The sequence below is a fragment of the Syngnathus typhle genome, linkage group LG8 (genome assembly GCF_033458585.1).
Source record: "Syngnathus typhle isolate RoL2023-S1 ecotype Sweden linkage group LG8, RoL_Styp_1.0, whole genome shotgun sequence".
Classification (NCBI taxonomy): domain Eukaryota; kingdom Metazoa; phylum Chordata; class Actinopteri; order Syngnathiformes; family Syngnathidae; genus Syngnathus; species Syngnathus typhle.
This window is the reverse complement of record NC_083745.1, coordinates 7,384,941-7,401,613: the sequence shown is the minus strand read 5'-3', so window position 1 is coordinate 7,401,613 and position 16,673 is coordinate 7,384,941. Positions and strand designations below refer to the sequence as shown.

Genomic DNA, 16,673 nt, shown 5'->3' with positions numbered 1-16,673 from the left:
GGCTCTCTGTAAATGCATTTGTACTCAATGTGGGCGTGTATCCTAGCTTTAAAAAAAAAGGCAGCAACAGCAGCTTAAAGCAGTGCTGTATTTGTCAGCCACCATGCAGAGAAAACATGTGCATGCTCTCTTTCTTGGTGAGTCTATCTCATTCATCTTTATCATGGGAGCAGCTATTATTTATTGCATTAAGATGATGTTGAAAAGTTGAAGAGTATGTGCTTGTAATAATTTGTAACAATTTTGGCAAGCCCAAAGTTATTCATATGCCCAGAAACTCTGTTCAATGTAAATTTTGTTTGTCATTGGTATTTTCCCTCTGGGAACGATTGAAGCAAGATGTAAGATGTGAGCCTCTTGAGATGTGCCATAAGTCAATTATCTGGATTTTGTTTTAAAATTTTTTTTAATTTATGATAACATGCCAAATTTTACTTATTGTTAATAGTTGAGGGCTTTATCACTGTAACTGTATTTGTGCTTCTATGACACTTTTATAAATCAATCTTAAAAAAAGTATTTAGAATGTGAGCATTTAAAATTTTACTTAAAGAGTTGGAAATGCCAAAAATGCACTCAAAGACAGTAACAGCTGGTTGCACAATAATATGAATATTAAACTGATTATTTTGTCAAAAAGCTGTCCATGTTCCAATACGCACGTGCACATCACTCAAAATAATAATCAATAATAATATCATCGTCACTCAGTGTTTAGCCAGTGTATGAATACATTTGCCTGTGAGAATAACATTTTTTTTCTTTTGCATTTTAGGACTTCTCGTTCCTCATGTTTGCATCCTTGCCAGCATCACTACACACTCCGACTGTGCGACATGCATTTCACTTTTAAGTAAAAAGCAGAAGATGCTTTTCATCAGCCTGTGTGAGGGTAATGTACGGTTTTCAATAGCTGTATTTTCTCCGTAACCTCAGCACATCGGGCTCTTTAATTAAATTGCCTCTTAGCTTGAATGGCTTGGGCTATAGCCTAGAGCAAAGTCTGTATAACTCAATACTAGATAGACATTATGCTGTGACCTCAACCCCTCCCTGTTGTGTATTCAAGAGTAGTGGGCACATAAGAACCTGTTGTACACACAAAGAAAAATGTTTTTCCATACATCTGCTCTACCTGTTTTTAAGGATGCCAAATAAAAGAGTCAGAGATGTGTAACCTGACAACCCAAGCTGTATTAGACAAATTTGCTGAGCTGCAAGGGTGTGTGTGCTCCTGGAAGGAAGACCTGCTGGCACAATGCAAGTCAAAGCCAGGTGCAGTATTCGCCACGGACAATATTGCTGTTTACCCAAGGCGATCACATGTGTGAATAAAGGCTTTTGTGGTACAAATTAGCTCCCGGAATAACAGGCTTTCATAGAATTGGATGGAACTAATTAGTCTCATTGTTATTTGTACTGTAGCTCCACACAAGAGAAGCACACCGGCTGACTGGCAATCAAGCAGTTTCAGAGAATTTGGTAGTTGTGTTTTTATGTTGTGTTTATGTGACATTCACGTCTGTTAAAGAAATGATGTCTTTCTTTTTGTAGAGGATGCTGCTCGATCATGCACGCACCAAATAAGATTTTGCTTGAGTGACTCCATGTGCAACAAGCATTTGGCACCTGTCCTTCAGACTTGCATGGAGGCTCAGTGTGACCATGACAGCTGTGGGCAAGAAATGCGACGTTTCTACAGTAGTGTGCCATACGACTTAGCCGAGAGGCTGGTAATGTGCGAGTGTGATCCACCAGATGTAAGCTGCCTAGAAATGAAAGCAGCAATACATGGCAACACTTGTGGGGACCAACTTTGGATCTGTCAGGAGGCTGTGAGACGCTGTTTGGAGGAGCAGCATTGCAGGTATACAGTTGCGAATATTTTTGTTATACCACATCATAGATGCTTTTGTTTAAATGTACAACAAATAGTTAATGTCCACTCCTTTTGCTGTCACTTCATATGTGTTGTTGACTTTGTTTTTTTTAGACATAGTTTCATTTTCATGTTTCATTTTTTTTCCGAGGGAGGAAATAAATTGTGCTTGACCTTTACGGCTTTGGTGTCATTCCATGCTTATATTTGTCTTGCAGAGAATTGCTAAAAAGTTTTCAAAACAAGTGCTGGACCTCCGAGGAGTCTTCTTGCAGTGAGGTTACTCTTCAAAGTGAATGTTTGCACCTCATGAATCCAGCACTCATTCTTGGAAGAGAATTGGACTGCAGAAAAGCCTTTGTGGCCACGTTGGGAACGACACTGCACCATCCGTGCACGTGCGAACAAGTACATGGTGCCGATCTCTACACATGCAGTATGGTTCATGATGTGCTACACAACAGATCACACTTCAGTAAGTAAAAGATGCACTTATTGTATATGGACTAGCTTACAAGAGTGCTTATATCTATTTTAAGACACCCATTGGATGAGGGATAATGGTCCCTCTACTCCTCCCCCAATCAGTGAAACTGATGAAGGTCAGAGCGGGCTATCTGGTAAATGCAAGCGTTTAACACTCCACTTCGCTACTTTCTCATGTACTTGTTTTTGTTCTGAATTTAATTGCTGCATGTCTTATGTGTCTCATCAGGTTATGTACTCTATAGCTGTGTAGCTACACTGCTGGGGGGAATTCTTGTGGTGACTGTGGCTGTTTTTCTTAAAAGACGGTGAGTCCATGAATTACCGGCATGCAAATGGAACTTCCAAAGTCAAACAATTAATGGGCTTACTTCCACAGTTCCAAATAATACCCCTCTATCAAATAATGTAAAGTGCATTCATTTGCTCCAAATTCAAATTATCGTCATCATAAAATCTTTATGGATGCACAAGCGTTAAGAACCTTAACAGCTGTTTTCTGGGTTTGGTCATGTGATGCTTGAAAGCTGTGATTTGTTGTTACCTGAGCCCTCCGCACATTTAATAACATTTTCAGTTGACAGTATGTGGCAAAATATGTTTTAAAAGTACAAGACATATCATTAAATTTAGAGTAAATAAATCCACCTTTCCTCTAAAGCTTTTCTGATTGTTTTCCCCATTTTCCCCAAGATTCGAAGGCTCATAATTCAAAGGCACTACAGCATTCTCATGCTTTCACTCACTATTTGTTCCGGCAAGGAAGCCAGGAACTAAGTCATGGAAGTGACAATATATAAAATGTTCTTCTTATCTTTCAAGCTTGAAATAATGTAAAGTGTCACAAAATACAGTCTTGAAGAAGAGCATTCGGCATTTTCTTTACATTTCAAGCCTTCATGGCCTCTGTTCATTCCTACTATGATGAGACAAATTTGGTACAATTTTCTTTCATCTATCCATTCTATCTCAAGTAAGTGTGTTTGACTGGGAGTGGCATAGATGAGTGTCAAGCTTCTCTTTTTTCAGTAATCATATGCCAAAGTCCTGATTAATGTAAAAGGAAAAAAATTGGACCAATGATGGCTGATAGCAAAAAAAAAACTTAAATTACGACAATCATATATCAAGACACCACTGAACATGTCCTTAATAGATGCCGTGTCATTTATGCAGGCGATTTCATAAATGCCACTGAGGAAGTACGATTTTTAATTGACCTTGCTTTTTGTCATAGGGTGGTGAGAAGAAACGAGACACCAGACAAAAGCAGATTCCAGCCTCTTCAAAAAAGTAATGGCGTTGTTACTACACAAGATTGTCCATAAACGTTAAATCAGTCAATTTTCTGAACACCTATCAGAGGAGTTTTCCTCATCTCTTTGTCTCCATTCTCCTGCTGTGTGAAAGATGTAAGCTTACATTGAAAAGTAAAATGTAAAAAAAAACAGTTACCTTGAATTTATCAGGTGTGTTAAAGGTTCCTCCAACAACATCAAAAGTGCTCAGTGCTTTTTCAAACCTGACCAAATGTGACTTATGACAGTGATGTGGATGCAAGTGAGGCGAAACAGACCTTCTGATTTGATCAAACATTTCTCTACATTGCTCTGACTGCATGATGGGATGCAGCTGCAGTGCTGGAAACCCAGAGCTCCGATATCCATTCATTATTTTACTTATCCTGCTCAAGGTCAAGGGGAAACTGAAGTCTATCCCAGCTGTGTTAGGGTGAGAGGTGCAGTACACTCTGGACTGATCATTCATCTGTCACTCCCAACACTGGCACATAGAGACAACCATTCACGCCTCCAGGCAATTTAGACCTAAACATAATATTCTTTTGGACTGTGGTAGGAAACCAGAGTGCCCAGAAAGAACCCACACAAGCATGGGGAGAACATGCTAAGTCCACACTGAGAGGTGATGTGAGGCGGACGTGCTAACCACTGGTCTTTAAAAGTCCACAAGCGACCCCATGCAGAACCATGCTATACATAGAAAGGCCTTGTGGTTTTGGAAAGAGAACACTCCTGCTAAGAGTGCAAGAAGTAAGAAAAATATAGAGGTGGGATCGTAATATTTTTCTGTTTGATTTGTTCATTATATAGAAGTTTCGTATTGAATATTATTTCCAGTCCTAGATGTTTGGCCAATCCCCTTCCATCAATTTTCCACAAAGCGGCTGTTCTTTTTCCAGAAAATTTTGATTGGTGCCCTCTTGACAGGCTACTCACGTAATTGTTTATCTCTTACAGTGTATTTGAAGGCATTATTTGTTTTTGAATTGATCCATGCATTGCTCAACCTGCTCGCTCCTTTGTCATGTTTTTGTATTGTCAGTGTGAAGTACCTTCAGACACATTGCGTGCTCCTTGCTTGCTATTTGGTATTTAAGGACATGTCAAGGGAGACCAAGCTGTTGTCCTTCAAGTCAGTTTGATTTGAAAATTGTTTGTCTCCAGTCTACATCACAGAGTGAATTTTTCACGCTGAGCATGAGCCTGCTTGGCTTTCAGAGATGAATGCTGAGGGGTTATCTCTATACAGATGATAAATGTTTTTGTTTCAAATGGTTCTGATTTCATTTCAAAGGGAATTTGAAATCCAATTAATTCTCTTTTAATTCCATTATGACCATCTGGCTTTCAACCATGGTAGAAATGAAAGGCATGTAAATGGTAAAACATCCAATATTTTATATCCCCTAAAGTGCATGTACAAATCACTTGGATTACTGATCAGATGTGCTTTATAAACTTTTCTTAAGCACAATAATCTTTATCAGATTCTCAGACAGTTTGATACATTTCCGTTTAATGGTCGAAACAATAAGATGTAAATAGACACACATATATTCCAAGATGGACACATTTATTTAGTCTGTTTTGTTGTATTGGTTGCAAGGTAGCCTTTTTTCCGTTCCTAGTAGTAAAATGTCCATGGAGTCACCAAACATTATAACATAAACTATAGCTACAAATGATACATTATTATTTTACAGGGACACAACTATGTAAAAAGAATTTGATTCTGACCTTCTGCTGGGATTATTCGTGATATGAATGTAATTGAGATGTAAAATATGAAGACAACCGCAACCTCGAAAAAGGCCACCATATGTATGTCTCCTTCAACAGATGATTTTAGTATGCAAACCAGAATGATCTCAAGGATGGCTCTCAATGGCCAAAGAAAGTGTTGCTATTAATACAATAAGGTCATTCAAATTAGAATACTTTAACTATCAAAAACACTGTGACCTAGTTGCAGTACAAGCTCGACAAATTAAATTCCCTACACAGAGAATGTAGTGCCAGCCAAAGTGAAAAAGCACTTACCACCAAATCAAGTCAAATTTATTTGAAAGAAACATGTTCACAGCTTCCTGCTTCTTGCCAGAGCAACTTTGGAGTTTGTCTTGCGTTGTAGCACGGTGCAGATGAAGTCACCTGCTTCCAGGATTTTGGCCAGATTTACCCCCTTAAAAAAAGAGAACTAAAATTTAAAATCTTTATACGTATAGGGCATCATAATCCATTATTTATTTGCCGGATTAATTATGTGGCATGTATGGGATGAATGGTTGATTAATTGTAAAACAAAATGGAGTCCACTGCTGAACCCACTGGTCATTGCCATGGGAAATTATCTAATTGAATTTAATTAGTTTGAAAAGTATTATTTATTCCTGACAAACATTGTCTATAATTCTGCCTTTGCCAGAGATGTATAGCGACGGTATAACAATTTAATGCCCTTCCACTAAATGGCAGAATTAAGGTACAGTTAACTTGTTCTCCCAAACAGGTCTAGATTTAGGTTCAAGTAAGCCAATTTGCTGTTTCCTACTTGTAGTGAAAAGGTTCGACCAGCAGGGGTAGAGATTGTTAAATAAATAGTTCATGGGTCAGGGCACTCAATGGTGTGGGCGCATGAACTTGTGCAAAACCACTGATGTTATAAAATAAACCCTGACACAAAAGTATGTTTGCAGAACCGTATATTTATGTAAATGGACCCTGGGAGATTGTATGAGTTGGGCCGCTGCGCTGGGATTGCGGACACATACAGTAAATTACAGCGGGTTTGTTGGAGTGTGCGTACTCACGGTGTGGATGCCCATGCCGTGGAGCATGTAGAGAACATCCTCTGTTGACACATTGCCAGATGAACCCTGAGCGTACGGGCAACCACCCAGACCGGCCACTGCTGAGTCCACCACGCTCACTCCCATCTGAAAAGCCAAAGTACAGTATAATAGAAGTCAATTTTTTTTTCCTTCAGTGCACACCCCATTAAATCTACTTACTCTACAGATTGCATCTTTTACACATCGATAAAGTATGATAAGTAATCTTTTCAAGGTGTCATACTGTCAATAATAGAAAGAAGATACTGTGATGGTGTAATCAAGGCATTGCACGGTATCCAACTTCAATTTGTGAAGATAAGTTTGGAATTTTGTCAAAGTAAATAATGGTAATCTACTATTATTAATGGGGAAAATAATGTTAAGTTTAACTGGACCGTCACCAAACAAATCATGATTGTCAAATCCCATTCCTTCTCAGGTAAAATCCCTGAACAAAGATGCTTTTTTTCCCCAGTTAGATGGTTCAACATGCATACGGGTCCTTACTAAGGCTGCTGTGGTGCTTGGGAGCTGTTTAGGAGGACTGCGGCATCGCTAATAAGCGGGCACAGAAAGTCTTTCGGTATGGCTTAGTCATCCTCTTTGTCTTCGTCCGCCACTGGTGCCACATGGTAATAGCCTTGTGCACATTCTCAATTTGGAGCGTAACATTTCATATGGTTCTGATTCAGCTGGTTACTCATGTTTTCACAGCACTACTCTGTCCTTTCCGCGCTACATCGAGGAGACATTTTTGCCTGGGTTAAGAGGGTGTCCACTTACGCTGTTCCGACAACACAGGAGTTATAATATTACTACACAAATGTGCCGTTGTTGCGCACTATAATCATTACTGTCATGCATTATTTCCCTGATCCCTTCAGGATGAATGTGCTTGATTCAGAGTAGTCGTAACACACGCACATTAACTGCCTGTATATATGCTGTACGGGATATAGTGCTGGAGGAAGTATGCTGGGCGGACTATACATGCACAAGCTAGATACACCTGCACAAGTGAAGGAGACCCAATACAAGAGATGTTTCAGAAAAAGTTGTCAATGCATCATTAGTGATGTTAGCTTCTTTTTCTGATTCGCTTTTCCACATTAGGGTCATGTGTAACTTGCGACTATGGTAGGTGACAGCTGAAAAAAAAAAAATACACTCACATTCACACCATTGGCAATTCAATGGATCTGAGAAGCAAGTTCATTGTATGTTCTGTGTCCTGAGACACACGGAGGAAAGCTGCAAATTCAAAGGATATCTTCTAATGGAGATTTGGGCAATAGACATGCTCACTCCCATCCGATGTGTCATTCTTGCTTTTCTGTTTTGCCTTACTGATTCAATTCATCATCATCATTGTTTTTGTTTTATTATTGCCAACCACTCCAAATGTCTGGTCTCCATATGACGATTTAACAATGTGTTTTTTAGTTGCTGAAAGGCAAATAACAAACATCTTTATCACCAAATTGCAAATGTTGACGCTGCAGGAAGAATGAATTGGCTTGACGTGTCATGAAGAACTTCTAACACTTTGTTTCCAATAAAGAAAGAAAAATGATGAAGCCCCAAAAGTTGTCAGGATATTTTCCACATGTCCGAGGCATTATCGGGAGAATATTAAAAATGTTTTCCAGCTTCCGCAGCAGAGCCAGATGTCAGGGGGGTCCCACAGGGAGACAACATTAACACACTGATACTTTCAGTGGCACTGGGTCATGAAGGACTTTCACCCTGTGGAGAAGGATCAAGCAAGCAAAATTAAAAGACAAGAACGTACTTCTTTCAGGGGCTGTCTAAACTCGCCGTAATTGCTGTTTGTGTTGGCAAGGCGAGAGGTGGGGTGGAAGGTGGAGGGCTGGGGGTCTCAACTTTGGTGTGTTCAGTGCATGACATTTCCAGACCTTGGTTAAAGCCAGAGCAGGATATTGTACTCGGCAGATTTTTCGTGTTGTATAAACAGAGTTGTAATCTACCATGCCAATCCTCTCACTTGCAGCTGCAGACCGTGCAGGGCTGGGGGTCTTTGGCGTACGGTTTCCGAGAGGAACAAACCAGAGCCTTCAGTGGCGTGCCTTGTTCATTTGGACCCTAATCGTGCGAGAACGGGCGGTCAGCAACTCAGGCTTGCCAGTGCTCCGTTAGATTCATAGTACCCAGGCAGAAACCAGATGTGCACTCGGCATTAGAAAGCCATATTCAGTGAGCTGTGGTTGTATGAAAACAATACATTCCTGTGTAAAGGCACGGCGTATTCCGAAACGGGCATGGTTTTTCGGATACGCTTGTTGACATTCTACACTCACACTTGACGAGGCTGAAGACGGACAAGCTCCCATTTTGGTTTTACACGTGCGTCAGAGAGACAGGAAGAGAGAGAGAGAGAGAGCGTATTCACGGGATGATATGAAGCAGTGATGCTTTACCCACAGCTACATAAACCGGTAGGCTGAAAGAAGCTGTCACGTAGCTGCGGCTGAAACATATATCAACCTTCTCCTGGATAATGTAAATAATCTAACAGTGACATAGCAAAACCCAGATACTGGCAGAACAAAACAAACTTCTACAGACTAAATAAATCATATTTCCACCTAGTGATTTATTTGAAAATGAGAAATTATGAACTGTATCATCAGTTTTCTTTGACACAGCTTGCCTGAATTTCACGAATAAGCACACCTCAGTCACACTCAAATGAAATCCTGGAACATGTTCCTGCTAGAAAATACAATAAAATGAGACGACGCGTTGATTTTAAGGTAAATAGGAAATCATTTTAAACTAAGTATAATGTTTTAAGTTACCTTTTGGAATCCCTATCCATCACACAAGAATAAAGACAAGTTAAACATTCCATAATGAAATCAAACTAAAGTACTGCTGAACAGGAAGGTGCTTGCTGGAATTAACAAAGGCTCAACCAGAAGAAACCTGAGACAAATTATGTGACAAGTTATGAAGTTTATCTGACTAAATCTGGCACTTTTTTTTTTTTACAACACATTACTTAATTAGATTACATAATAAGAACAAAATACTGTCAACATCTGATCAAATCTTCCCTGCCTGTGTAGCAGGCCAAGATAAGAAAATAAAGCCTCAAACAGACAAACTATGACAAAAGAGAGATGATGTCGATTTGGTTTTCAATACACTGGCAATATCATCTGAAAATCTTTTTTTTTCTTTTGTTGACGTTTATTTTATCTATTTAATTTTTGGGGATGAATATTGCCGCCTAAATTGCATAACACAAACTTAAGCAAACAATGTCTTGCGTTGCCGCTTGCTAAGCCTGCCTAATTTAAATAAAAGCCGTGATCACTTTAAGGTTTCAAAGTCGTATTAACCGCTTGTGTTGAAATTCTAACAGTATGGTAATGCAATTTGAATTACGTTGCTATGTTGACAATGGTTATTAGGTTGGTCATAATGTCGACTGTAAGACTGTTATACAATAAAGCATGACTATTAAGGTTCACAATAGACTGATAACGCCTATTAAGAATTACTTTGCTTGCCAAGGCTGTGAAATCTAAGTACATAAGTTGTCATTGTGTGAACTGCCAGGAGTGCGGCAGGAACAAAGCTACCTACCCCCACCACCCCCTCAGCCGGTACTTTTGAGGAGGAAAAAAAAGAAACAGGTACAAAGGCTAAGGAATGTCTTTATCAAGACAAAAGCTGTGACTCAGGGCTGACAGCACTGGAGAAATTCATTTCTGTCCCAGTTGGTGGTGTGGACCTCTGGCACACACTAATGAAAAGGTTTATGATAAAATCTTTCATTTCCATCTTGTTTATGGGTGAGCAAATAGTTGACTAAATACCCCCGGCTGCTATTATTTTCAGAGAACATGGGGATGCTGAGATGAAACGTTTTAAATATGATCTAAGATGTTTACTTACCTCTGTGATTTTTTTTTTTTTAACCACCGTGGTACTTGAGTTCAAAAGTACAAGTCGTGGTTAGTTTGATCCACATCGAAAAGAGACAGCCATGTTTAATGAGTAGGATCTTATTTAAAGCTACTTTAACCGAGTTAAGATGATGTGGAAATGGTATGGGAATTTGTGTATGTTTATATCAAACTACAATAAATCACAACTCCTCACTGTAACTTATAATGAATAGTTCACTGTCCAGTGAAATAAATTGACAAAAACGCTTGTTCCTGCAGCTGCACCACCGTTCATCACATGTGCAGCAGAGAACGGATCAAAGGATCATCTTCCATCTGCAGCTAAACTCAGCATTGTAGGTAGAACCATAGATGAATCCCCTCCGCCCCCACCTCCAAATCCCTCAGGGCTCTTCTATCCACCTAGCTCTCAGTCGCTTTGTACAACAGACAGTGAATATGTGAGGCCTTTGTGACAACCACCCCGTTCTTACATCTGCTAACCCCCCCCCCACTGAGCTGTGTTCTGTGTGATGACAATGTGGCTCAGAGAACTTATATAGCCACATCTGCATTACCTTTGGATTCATGTCAATTGTTTAAAATCCTGCCAGACACTTAAACAGTCTCTTGTTAGCAGTTAGGCTATACAATATATGACTTCCATAGTGCATGGTCTTTCTATTCTTCCATGGAAGTCTTTTTTGTTCATTATCCTTTCGGGATTCCATTTAAGCGATGCTCAGTGGGGATGTTTAGATCGCATTTCTCAATTCCCCTGTTGGCTGTTGACTGACGGTTCCTGGGTTTCTGTGTGCTATTGTGACCCACACATAGATGTTAAACAGAGGATGCATTCATGTCATAAACAGCTACAATGTCATGGATCCCCAGAGAATTTGGATTGCAGTCTTTATACATAGCATATTACCTCACATGGTGGTGACCGCTCCATTTGATACGGTAGCTAATTTAGTCCCGGACTGCGTTGTCCACTTGACCAAACAAACGCTTCAACTTAAATAGACGCCTCCTTTTGTGACCCCCAAGAAAAAAATTACAGGTGTTACCACTAGGTAGCTGTAATTACATTTTCTATAGCAATGTTTCCATGAGGCGGCTGAGTTTGGTTTGGTATGTTACACCATAATTTGGTTAACACCGCAGATAGCAGCGTGAGGTCCAAAAATAGTGAACAAAAATAAATAGTAACACAAAAGTCGTCTTGGCACTGTTACTGACTGTGTGTAGCTGACCTTTTTCCTGTTCTTTAGAGTACCTAAGTAGGATGGGAAACAGGACATGTTGATTAAAAAAAAAAAATTGGGCTTTGTTCTTTTGACAAATCGACCCACATGAATGTGAGTCTCATAAAAATTCACAATATCATCTAATAGTCACGAAACGTGAGGATCCATTTTGCCTTATTATTAGTAGTAACAACGGTGATTTGTGAGGGCCGAGCAAATGTATTCAATTTAAAAGCCTCTTGAATGTAATAACACCTCATATTTTTTAGCAATTAGTACAAGAAGAAATAATAAATGCAAAGGGTTTTCATCATTGTCCCCATCCAGCATTTCAGAACCAATACAAATATTTGAATTAAACATCTGAATTGGGCATCATGCCTTGCAGCTGCTGTGAGTTTTTACCTGAAGTGCCGTGAGGATGTTTGGCAAAGCTTGGCCGTACGTGTCATGACAGTGAACTGCAAGAGCACTGGCGGGAACCTCCTTCATCACACACTGCAGCATTTTACGCATGGAACCTGGAGTGCCCACGCCGATGGTGTCCCCCAGGGAAACCTCATAGCATCCCATCTCATACAATCTCTTGGCTACCTTAGGAGATAAGAAGTATGATCAAGGGAAGAAAGTCAGGATAGAGACCGTTGACCCATGAGATCTATATAATTAACCAGACTAACCTCAGCAACTTTGGCTGGATCAATGTCTCCTTTGTATGGGCATCCAAGGGCACAAGAAACATACCTGCAATAGTACAATATATAACATCATACGTATATTACAGTGCAGAAAAGTAGATAAAAAAAAAAAAGATTGCCTTTTTTTGTGTGTCAACCATGAGTGACAAATACAAACCCGCGGACTGGAATCGTTTGCTCTTTGGCTCCCTCGACGACCTTTTCAAACCTCTGCATGCTTTCATCAATAGAGCAATTTATGTTTTTCATGCTGAAGGCCTCAGATGCTGAGCCAAACACCGCCACTTCAGCAGCCCCGGCCGCAACCTTGTGTAAGAAAATAAAAGCCTTGTTACACTTCATCGACAACAAGCACAGGGAAAAATGAACATGAAGTTAACCTTTGACCACAATTCTTCAAACATCCATTTGACTTACAGCGTCCTGAAAACCTTGCATGTTAGGTGTCAATACCGGGTACTGAACATGAGGAGCTCTCTGGATTCCTGCTAGAACCTCAGTGTGGTCAGCCATCTGAACAAAAAAGAGTAAAGGACATGAGGTACAAAAATAAACGTTTCACGTCAACAGAGCTTGTTCCGGAAAATACATTATTCTCATTCAAGCCTTTCACAACCCGGCACAGACCATTAGGGTGAAAGTTGCTTGATGTTATATTTCCTTCAAATGAACAAAACATATTTGAGTGCTCTTAGAAATAGAAAAGCAATTTATGACAGGAAGGGATGTCTTTCTGAATGTCAAAAAAATCATATGAGAGAGAGCTTCATAACTCACTTGACACTGTTCAGCTGCGCACCAAGTGGAGTTATTACCTGTGGTACCCATTTTGAAGAGACAAAGCTGGTGGCCTCAATCACACGCAGGCCCGATTCCGAGAGCATGTCTATCAGCTTGATTTTCACGCCTGTCGGAACAATTTCCTGAGGGACAATAAAACCCATAAATGCTCTTTCTGGATCTGATTCTGTTCACGCTGGGAGGCAGACAACGTGCAACATAGCTCTGCAAACATGAGACATCTCTCATCTCTTAAGTAGACGCTGTGGTAAAATCTGTAAAAGCCCTAGCATGCAACAGGGATTGATTCAATGGTGACATCCTAAGAAGAGTGAACGAAGCCAGAAGCTCTGTCATTCTTGAATTTCAAAGAAAATGTAAAACATATGCTCTGTTAATTATGGCGCACCAACCATATGTTGTGCATGTTTTATTTATGGGAGAGAGAGTAAAAATTGGGAACATTTTCGTTCTTCAAATTAATCAAAGGGCTTACACATCACCATAAATTGTGTATACCTTTTCATTTTGGAGTCCATCCCTTGGCCCAACTTCAACTATTTTCACACTCTCCGGATACTCTGAGGCAGTCTGGAGAAGAAAGAAGAGACATGCCAGAAGACACCCAATAGTTGAAGCCATAATCATGTCAAGGATTAGCATGGGAACCAACGAGATGTTTCACGGAGAAAACATTCAGAAAGATAGGTTAGATACATTTCCCCCGCAAGAACCACAGGGGAAATTCTAAGGATCATGGTATTCCTCTGTTTGGAACCCAAAACTGCAATCATCTTGGTCGTGAAGACATAAATGTGCAGTTTGTGTCAGCCTCTTGCAACTACTTTTTTTTTAACTGCCCACATTTATTTCCTGTAAGACTCCTATGGCATGAGTCCTCACACAAGAGTCTTTCTGTAGTGTATAACTAGGATATGAATTTAGTATTAAATTAGCAACTAAATACATCTTGACAGTTGCTGCCAGAATAGAAGCGGTAAACAGATCTTAAACACATTGAAGGAGTCGTGCTTTAAAAATCGGTATATAAACACAAGTATTAGGCTTGATAGGGTCATGAAATACGATTCATTCAAAAAAAATGAATCCACTGTGAACGAATGTGCAGAGGCTCACTACAAATGACTTTAAAATGTAAATGTTTCATTTGTATGACAACTGGTTAGGCAACAACTAATTCAAATGTCATGTAGCTTCATTTTCAGGATAGACTCACTGGTTTAGTTTTTAAAGGTTTAAAGTTTAAATTGCGGTTATTAATATTCAAGCCTTCCATAAGCTGCTGACGTTTTGCTATACTTAATTGCTAGCAATCAAGTGGCTTAAGCCAGGTTAAGGTGATCCCTTGTTGTCTAATCATCCATGGGTTAATAATTTGCCACTTTTTTCTCTGCGCTCAAGTCTCGGCTTCGGTGTACTCTTTGTTCAATACATCAGCAAAGAAACAGTGCATCTTTGCTTTCTATAAAGAAAAAGGACTAGAGATTCAGAAACATGAAAATATTCTAAACTAATATTTTGCAATCATAGCACATGAGGACTGTCCCAAACGTGGCGAGCAGCAAGAGAGCTTCAATCATGAAGAGGTCATGTGGTTTAGCATGTGAGGCACACGAGAAGGACACCCACCTTTGCCTCCTCCAGCAGAAAGCGTCTCAGCCATGGATAGTCCTGGATGAGTTGTTCGTAGCTCAGGCAATGCTTCACCGTCGTGGGTAGGTTTCCCATTCGGAGGCACGCTGTTTGTGCTTCCTAACTTCCCAAGCTGAAGCAGCCCAACCCCCAGTTGTTCGGAATCTAATAAAGCTAATGGATCAAGATCAATATTCTCGGATGGCGCAAGGCCTTACTTGCCAAAATGGAATTAGCGGACTGCCGCTGACTGGGTAGGATGATTCAGCAGTTGCCATGGCAGCCACCTCTCCGCTGGGAAGGGATCAAAACAGAGATGTGTTAGGAGGTGGGAGCAGAGTCTTTTCTTTATGGATGCTGCAATGTGGACTACAAATGGAAAAGTTTACATTGCTGTGTGAATTGTGGACATGCCTACAAATGAACAAATTATTATTCTGAATTCTCATAGAATGGAGTACAGTACTCGGCCACATCCAGCAGAGGCACTGTGGATTTTGTCTCAGTTATTTTGTGGCCCAAAAAAGACCATGACTTCAACTATAAGGCCTAAGCAGACCTATATTATGCCACTTGCACACACACAAATCATCCCCAAGTTCTTTATTACCCGTTTTGGTATTGATTGCGCTCATGGTAATGGAAACGTTTAATTCACTGTGTGTTTTACCAGGACAGCCAACTTAACTTTGGAGATGGAATAACAAGATTAGGCGTACATTTGCCTCAATGTTCCGGGTGAAAATGTTAGGCTTCACGGAAACATTTTGCTTTGATTGATCCCCCGTGACCTAAACAGTTGAGCGGTTTCCATTGCCAGACGTGCCACCACTGCCAATGTCAACTGCATGGTGTAATAAAATCCCTCGTTAAGCCAGGTCAATATGTAACAGAGAAAGAGCCATTCTTCTGAAGCCAGATGTTAACAATAGAGAAGCTTAATGAAGTCCTTGCATTCAACCATCCCACTGCACTCAAGGAAAGACTTCTCGCTCCCTCTCAGGAGACGGAGGCGACTCGTGATGTCTATCAGTTGCAACCCCTGCTACAAAAGATTGAATTTAATTTATTGTAATCAAAATGTTACAGCCTGGTCAATGTTACAACTTCATTCTCTGATTTAATCTCAACTGTCGGTGGATCACTCCAGTTTGGTGTTTCTGTATTCATTGTCATTTTATAGGAGTGTGGATGGAAGAATATGTATAGATTAAAAGTGTTTCAAGGAGCATAAAAAGAAACAAGCACAAATGGTGGAATGTGGCCCCCATAATGTACAAGCAATGTGAAAATAAATGGAAATAGCAAGGCAGCAAGAAAGCCATATGATTTTTTTTTTAACATATCACAGTGTGTCTGTGTCAAATTATTAATGTCGCTCACTGTAGATTGTGCTGCTCTTTCGATCATCGTCTTAGTAAGCCCTCCATGAATTCATTTTCCGGCGTGTGTTATCTTGTTTCCACTCTCATGGGAGGCATAAAAAAATCACTGTTTTCTTTAACAGCTGAAATGATCTTTGTGGGTATCACAATATATTCTGTACCTCTCCTGATCCCATTACTTGCAAAAAGTTGACAAGTATGCGCAACAGTGATATGCCAAGGTATCTTTGGACTGGAAGTGGCTCTTTTTTATTGTTTGACTGGTCCTGTGATTTATGTCCAAGTGTGACTTGCTTGTTAAAATAGGAGCTTGGTATGGCACCCGAGATCATTCAGATTTTCTGAAATAGACCGGCCATTCGTGAATCTCCTAAAATTCCTGATGCATCAGGCAGTGAACCCTAACTGGCCTTTTAAGATTTCTTTTTGGAGAAAACTCAGCAGCTCCGGTATATCTTGACAAATACCATCTGCAGCGAGTCACTTGAAA

General features: G+C 40.0%; 2 protein-coding genes across 3 annotated transcripts; one reads left to right on the top strand and one right to left on the bottom strand.

The window, feature by feature from the left end:
• Positions 1-76: 76 nt before the first annotated feature.
• Positions 77-5,151, top strand: gfral (GDNF family receptor alpha like). Of its 2 annotated transcripts, none has more exons than XM_061285962.1 (9): positions 77-137; positions 776-892; positions 1,147-1,275; positions 1,426-1,482; positions 1,555-1,867; positions 2,098-2,354; positions 2,419-2,499; positions 2,595-2,673; positions 3,603-5,151. In XM_061285962.1, exons 1-9 carry the CDS (start codon positions 104-106, stop codon positions 3,691-3,693), a joined length of 1,158 nt encoding a protein of 385 aa, XP_061141946.1. In that variant the 5' UTR covers positions 77-103; the 3' UTR covers positions 3,694-5,151. The 2 variants fall into 2 exon arrangements, with proteins under 2 accessions (XP_061141946.1, XP_061141947.1); XM_061285963.1 differs by having other exon boundaries at positions 109-137; positions 776-886.
• Positions 5,152-5,706: 555 nt separating this feature from the next.
• hmgcll1 (3-hydroxymethyl-3-methylglutaryl-CoA lyase like 1) lies at positions 5,707-15,084 on the bottom strand. Its single transcript, XM_061285964.1, has 9 exons — positions 14,796-15,084; positions 13,665-13,736; positions 13,181-13,288; positions 12,783-12,878; positions 12,523-12,671; positions 12,348-12,411; positions 12,073-12,261; positions 6,477-6,602; positions 5,707-5,848 (listed from the first exon to the last, which is right to left on the bottom strand). The coding sequence occupies exons 1-9, from the start codon at positions 14,892-14,894 to the stop codon at positions 5,744-5,746; spliced, it is 1,008 nt and encodes a 335-aa protein (XP_061141948.1). The 5' UTR covers positions 14,895-15,084; the 3' UTR covers positions 5,707-5,743.
• Positions 15,085-16,673: the final 1,589 nt, after the last annotated feature.

Excerpts from the sequence above, each read along its gene's own strand:
- hmgcll1 (XM_061285964.1), bottom strand. The coding sequence starts at position 14,894 with ATGGGAAACCTACCCACGACGGTGAAGCATTGCCTGAGCTACGAACAA. Across the intron at positions 13,737-14,795 it reads TTCTGCTGGAGGAGGCAAAG|ACTGCCTCAGAGTATCCGGA; the intron begins GTGGGTGTCCTT and ends TTTCTTCTCCAG. Across the intron at positions 5,849-6,476 it reads ACGGCATGGGCATCCACACC|GGGGTAAATCTGGCCAAAAT; the intron begins GTGAGTACGCAC and ends TCTTTTTTTAAG.
- gfral (XM_061285962.1), top strand. The coding sequence starts at position 104 with ATGCAGAGAAAACATGTGCATGCTCTCTTTCTTG. Across the intron at positions 893-1,146 it reads TTTCATCAGCCTGTGTGAGG|GATGCCAAATAAAAGAGTCA; the intron begins GTAATGTACGGT and ends CCTGTTTTTAAG. Across the intron at positions 1,276-1,425 it reads ACAATGCAAGTCAAAGCCAG|CTCCACACAAGAGAAGCACA; the intron begins GTGCAGTATTCG and ends TTTGTACTGTAG.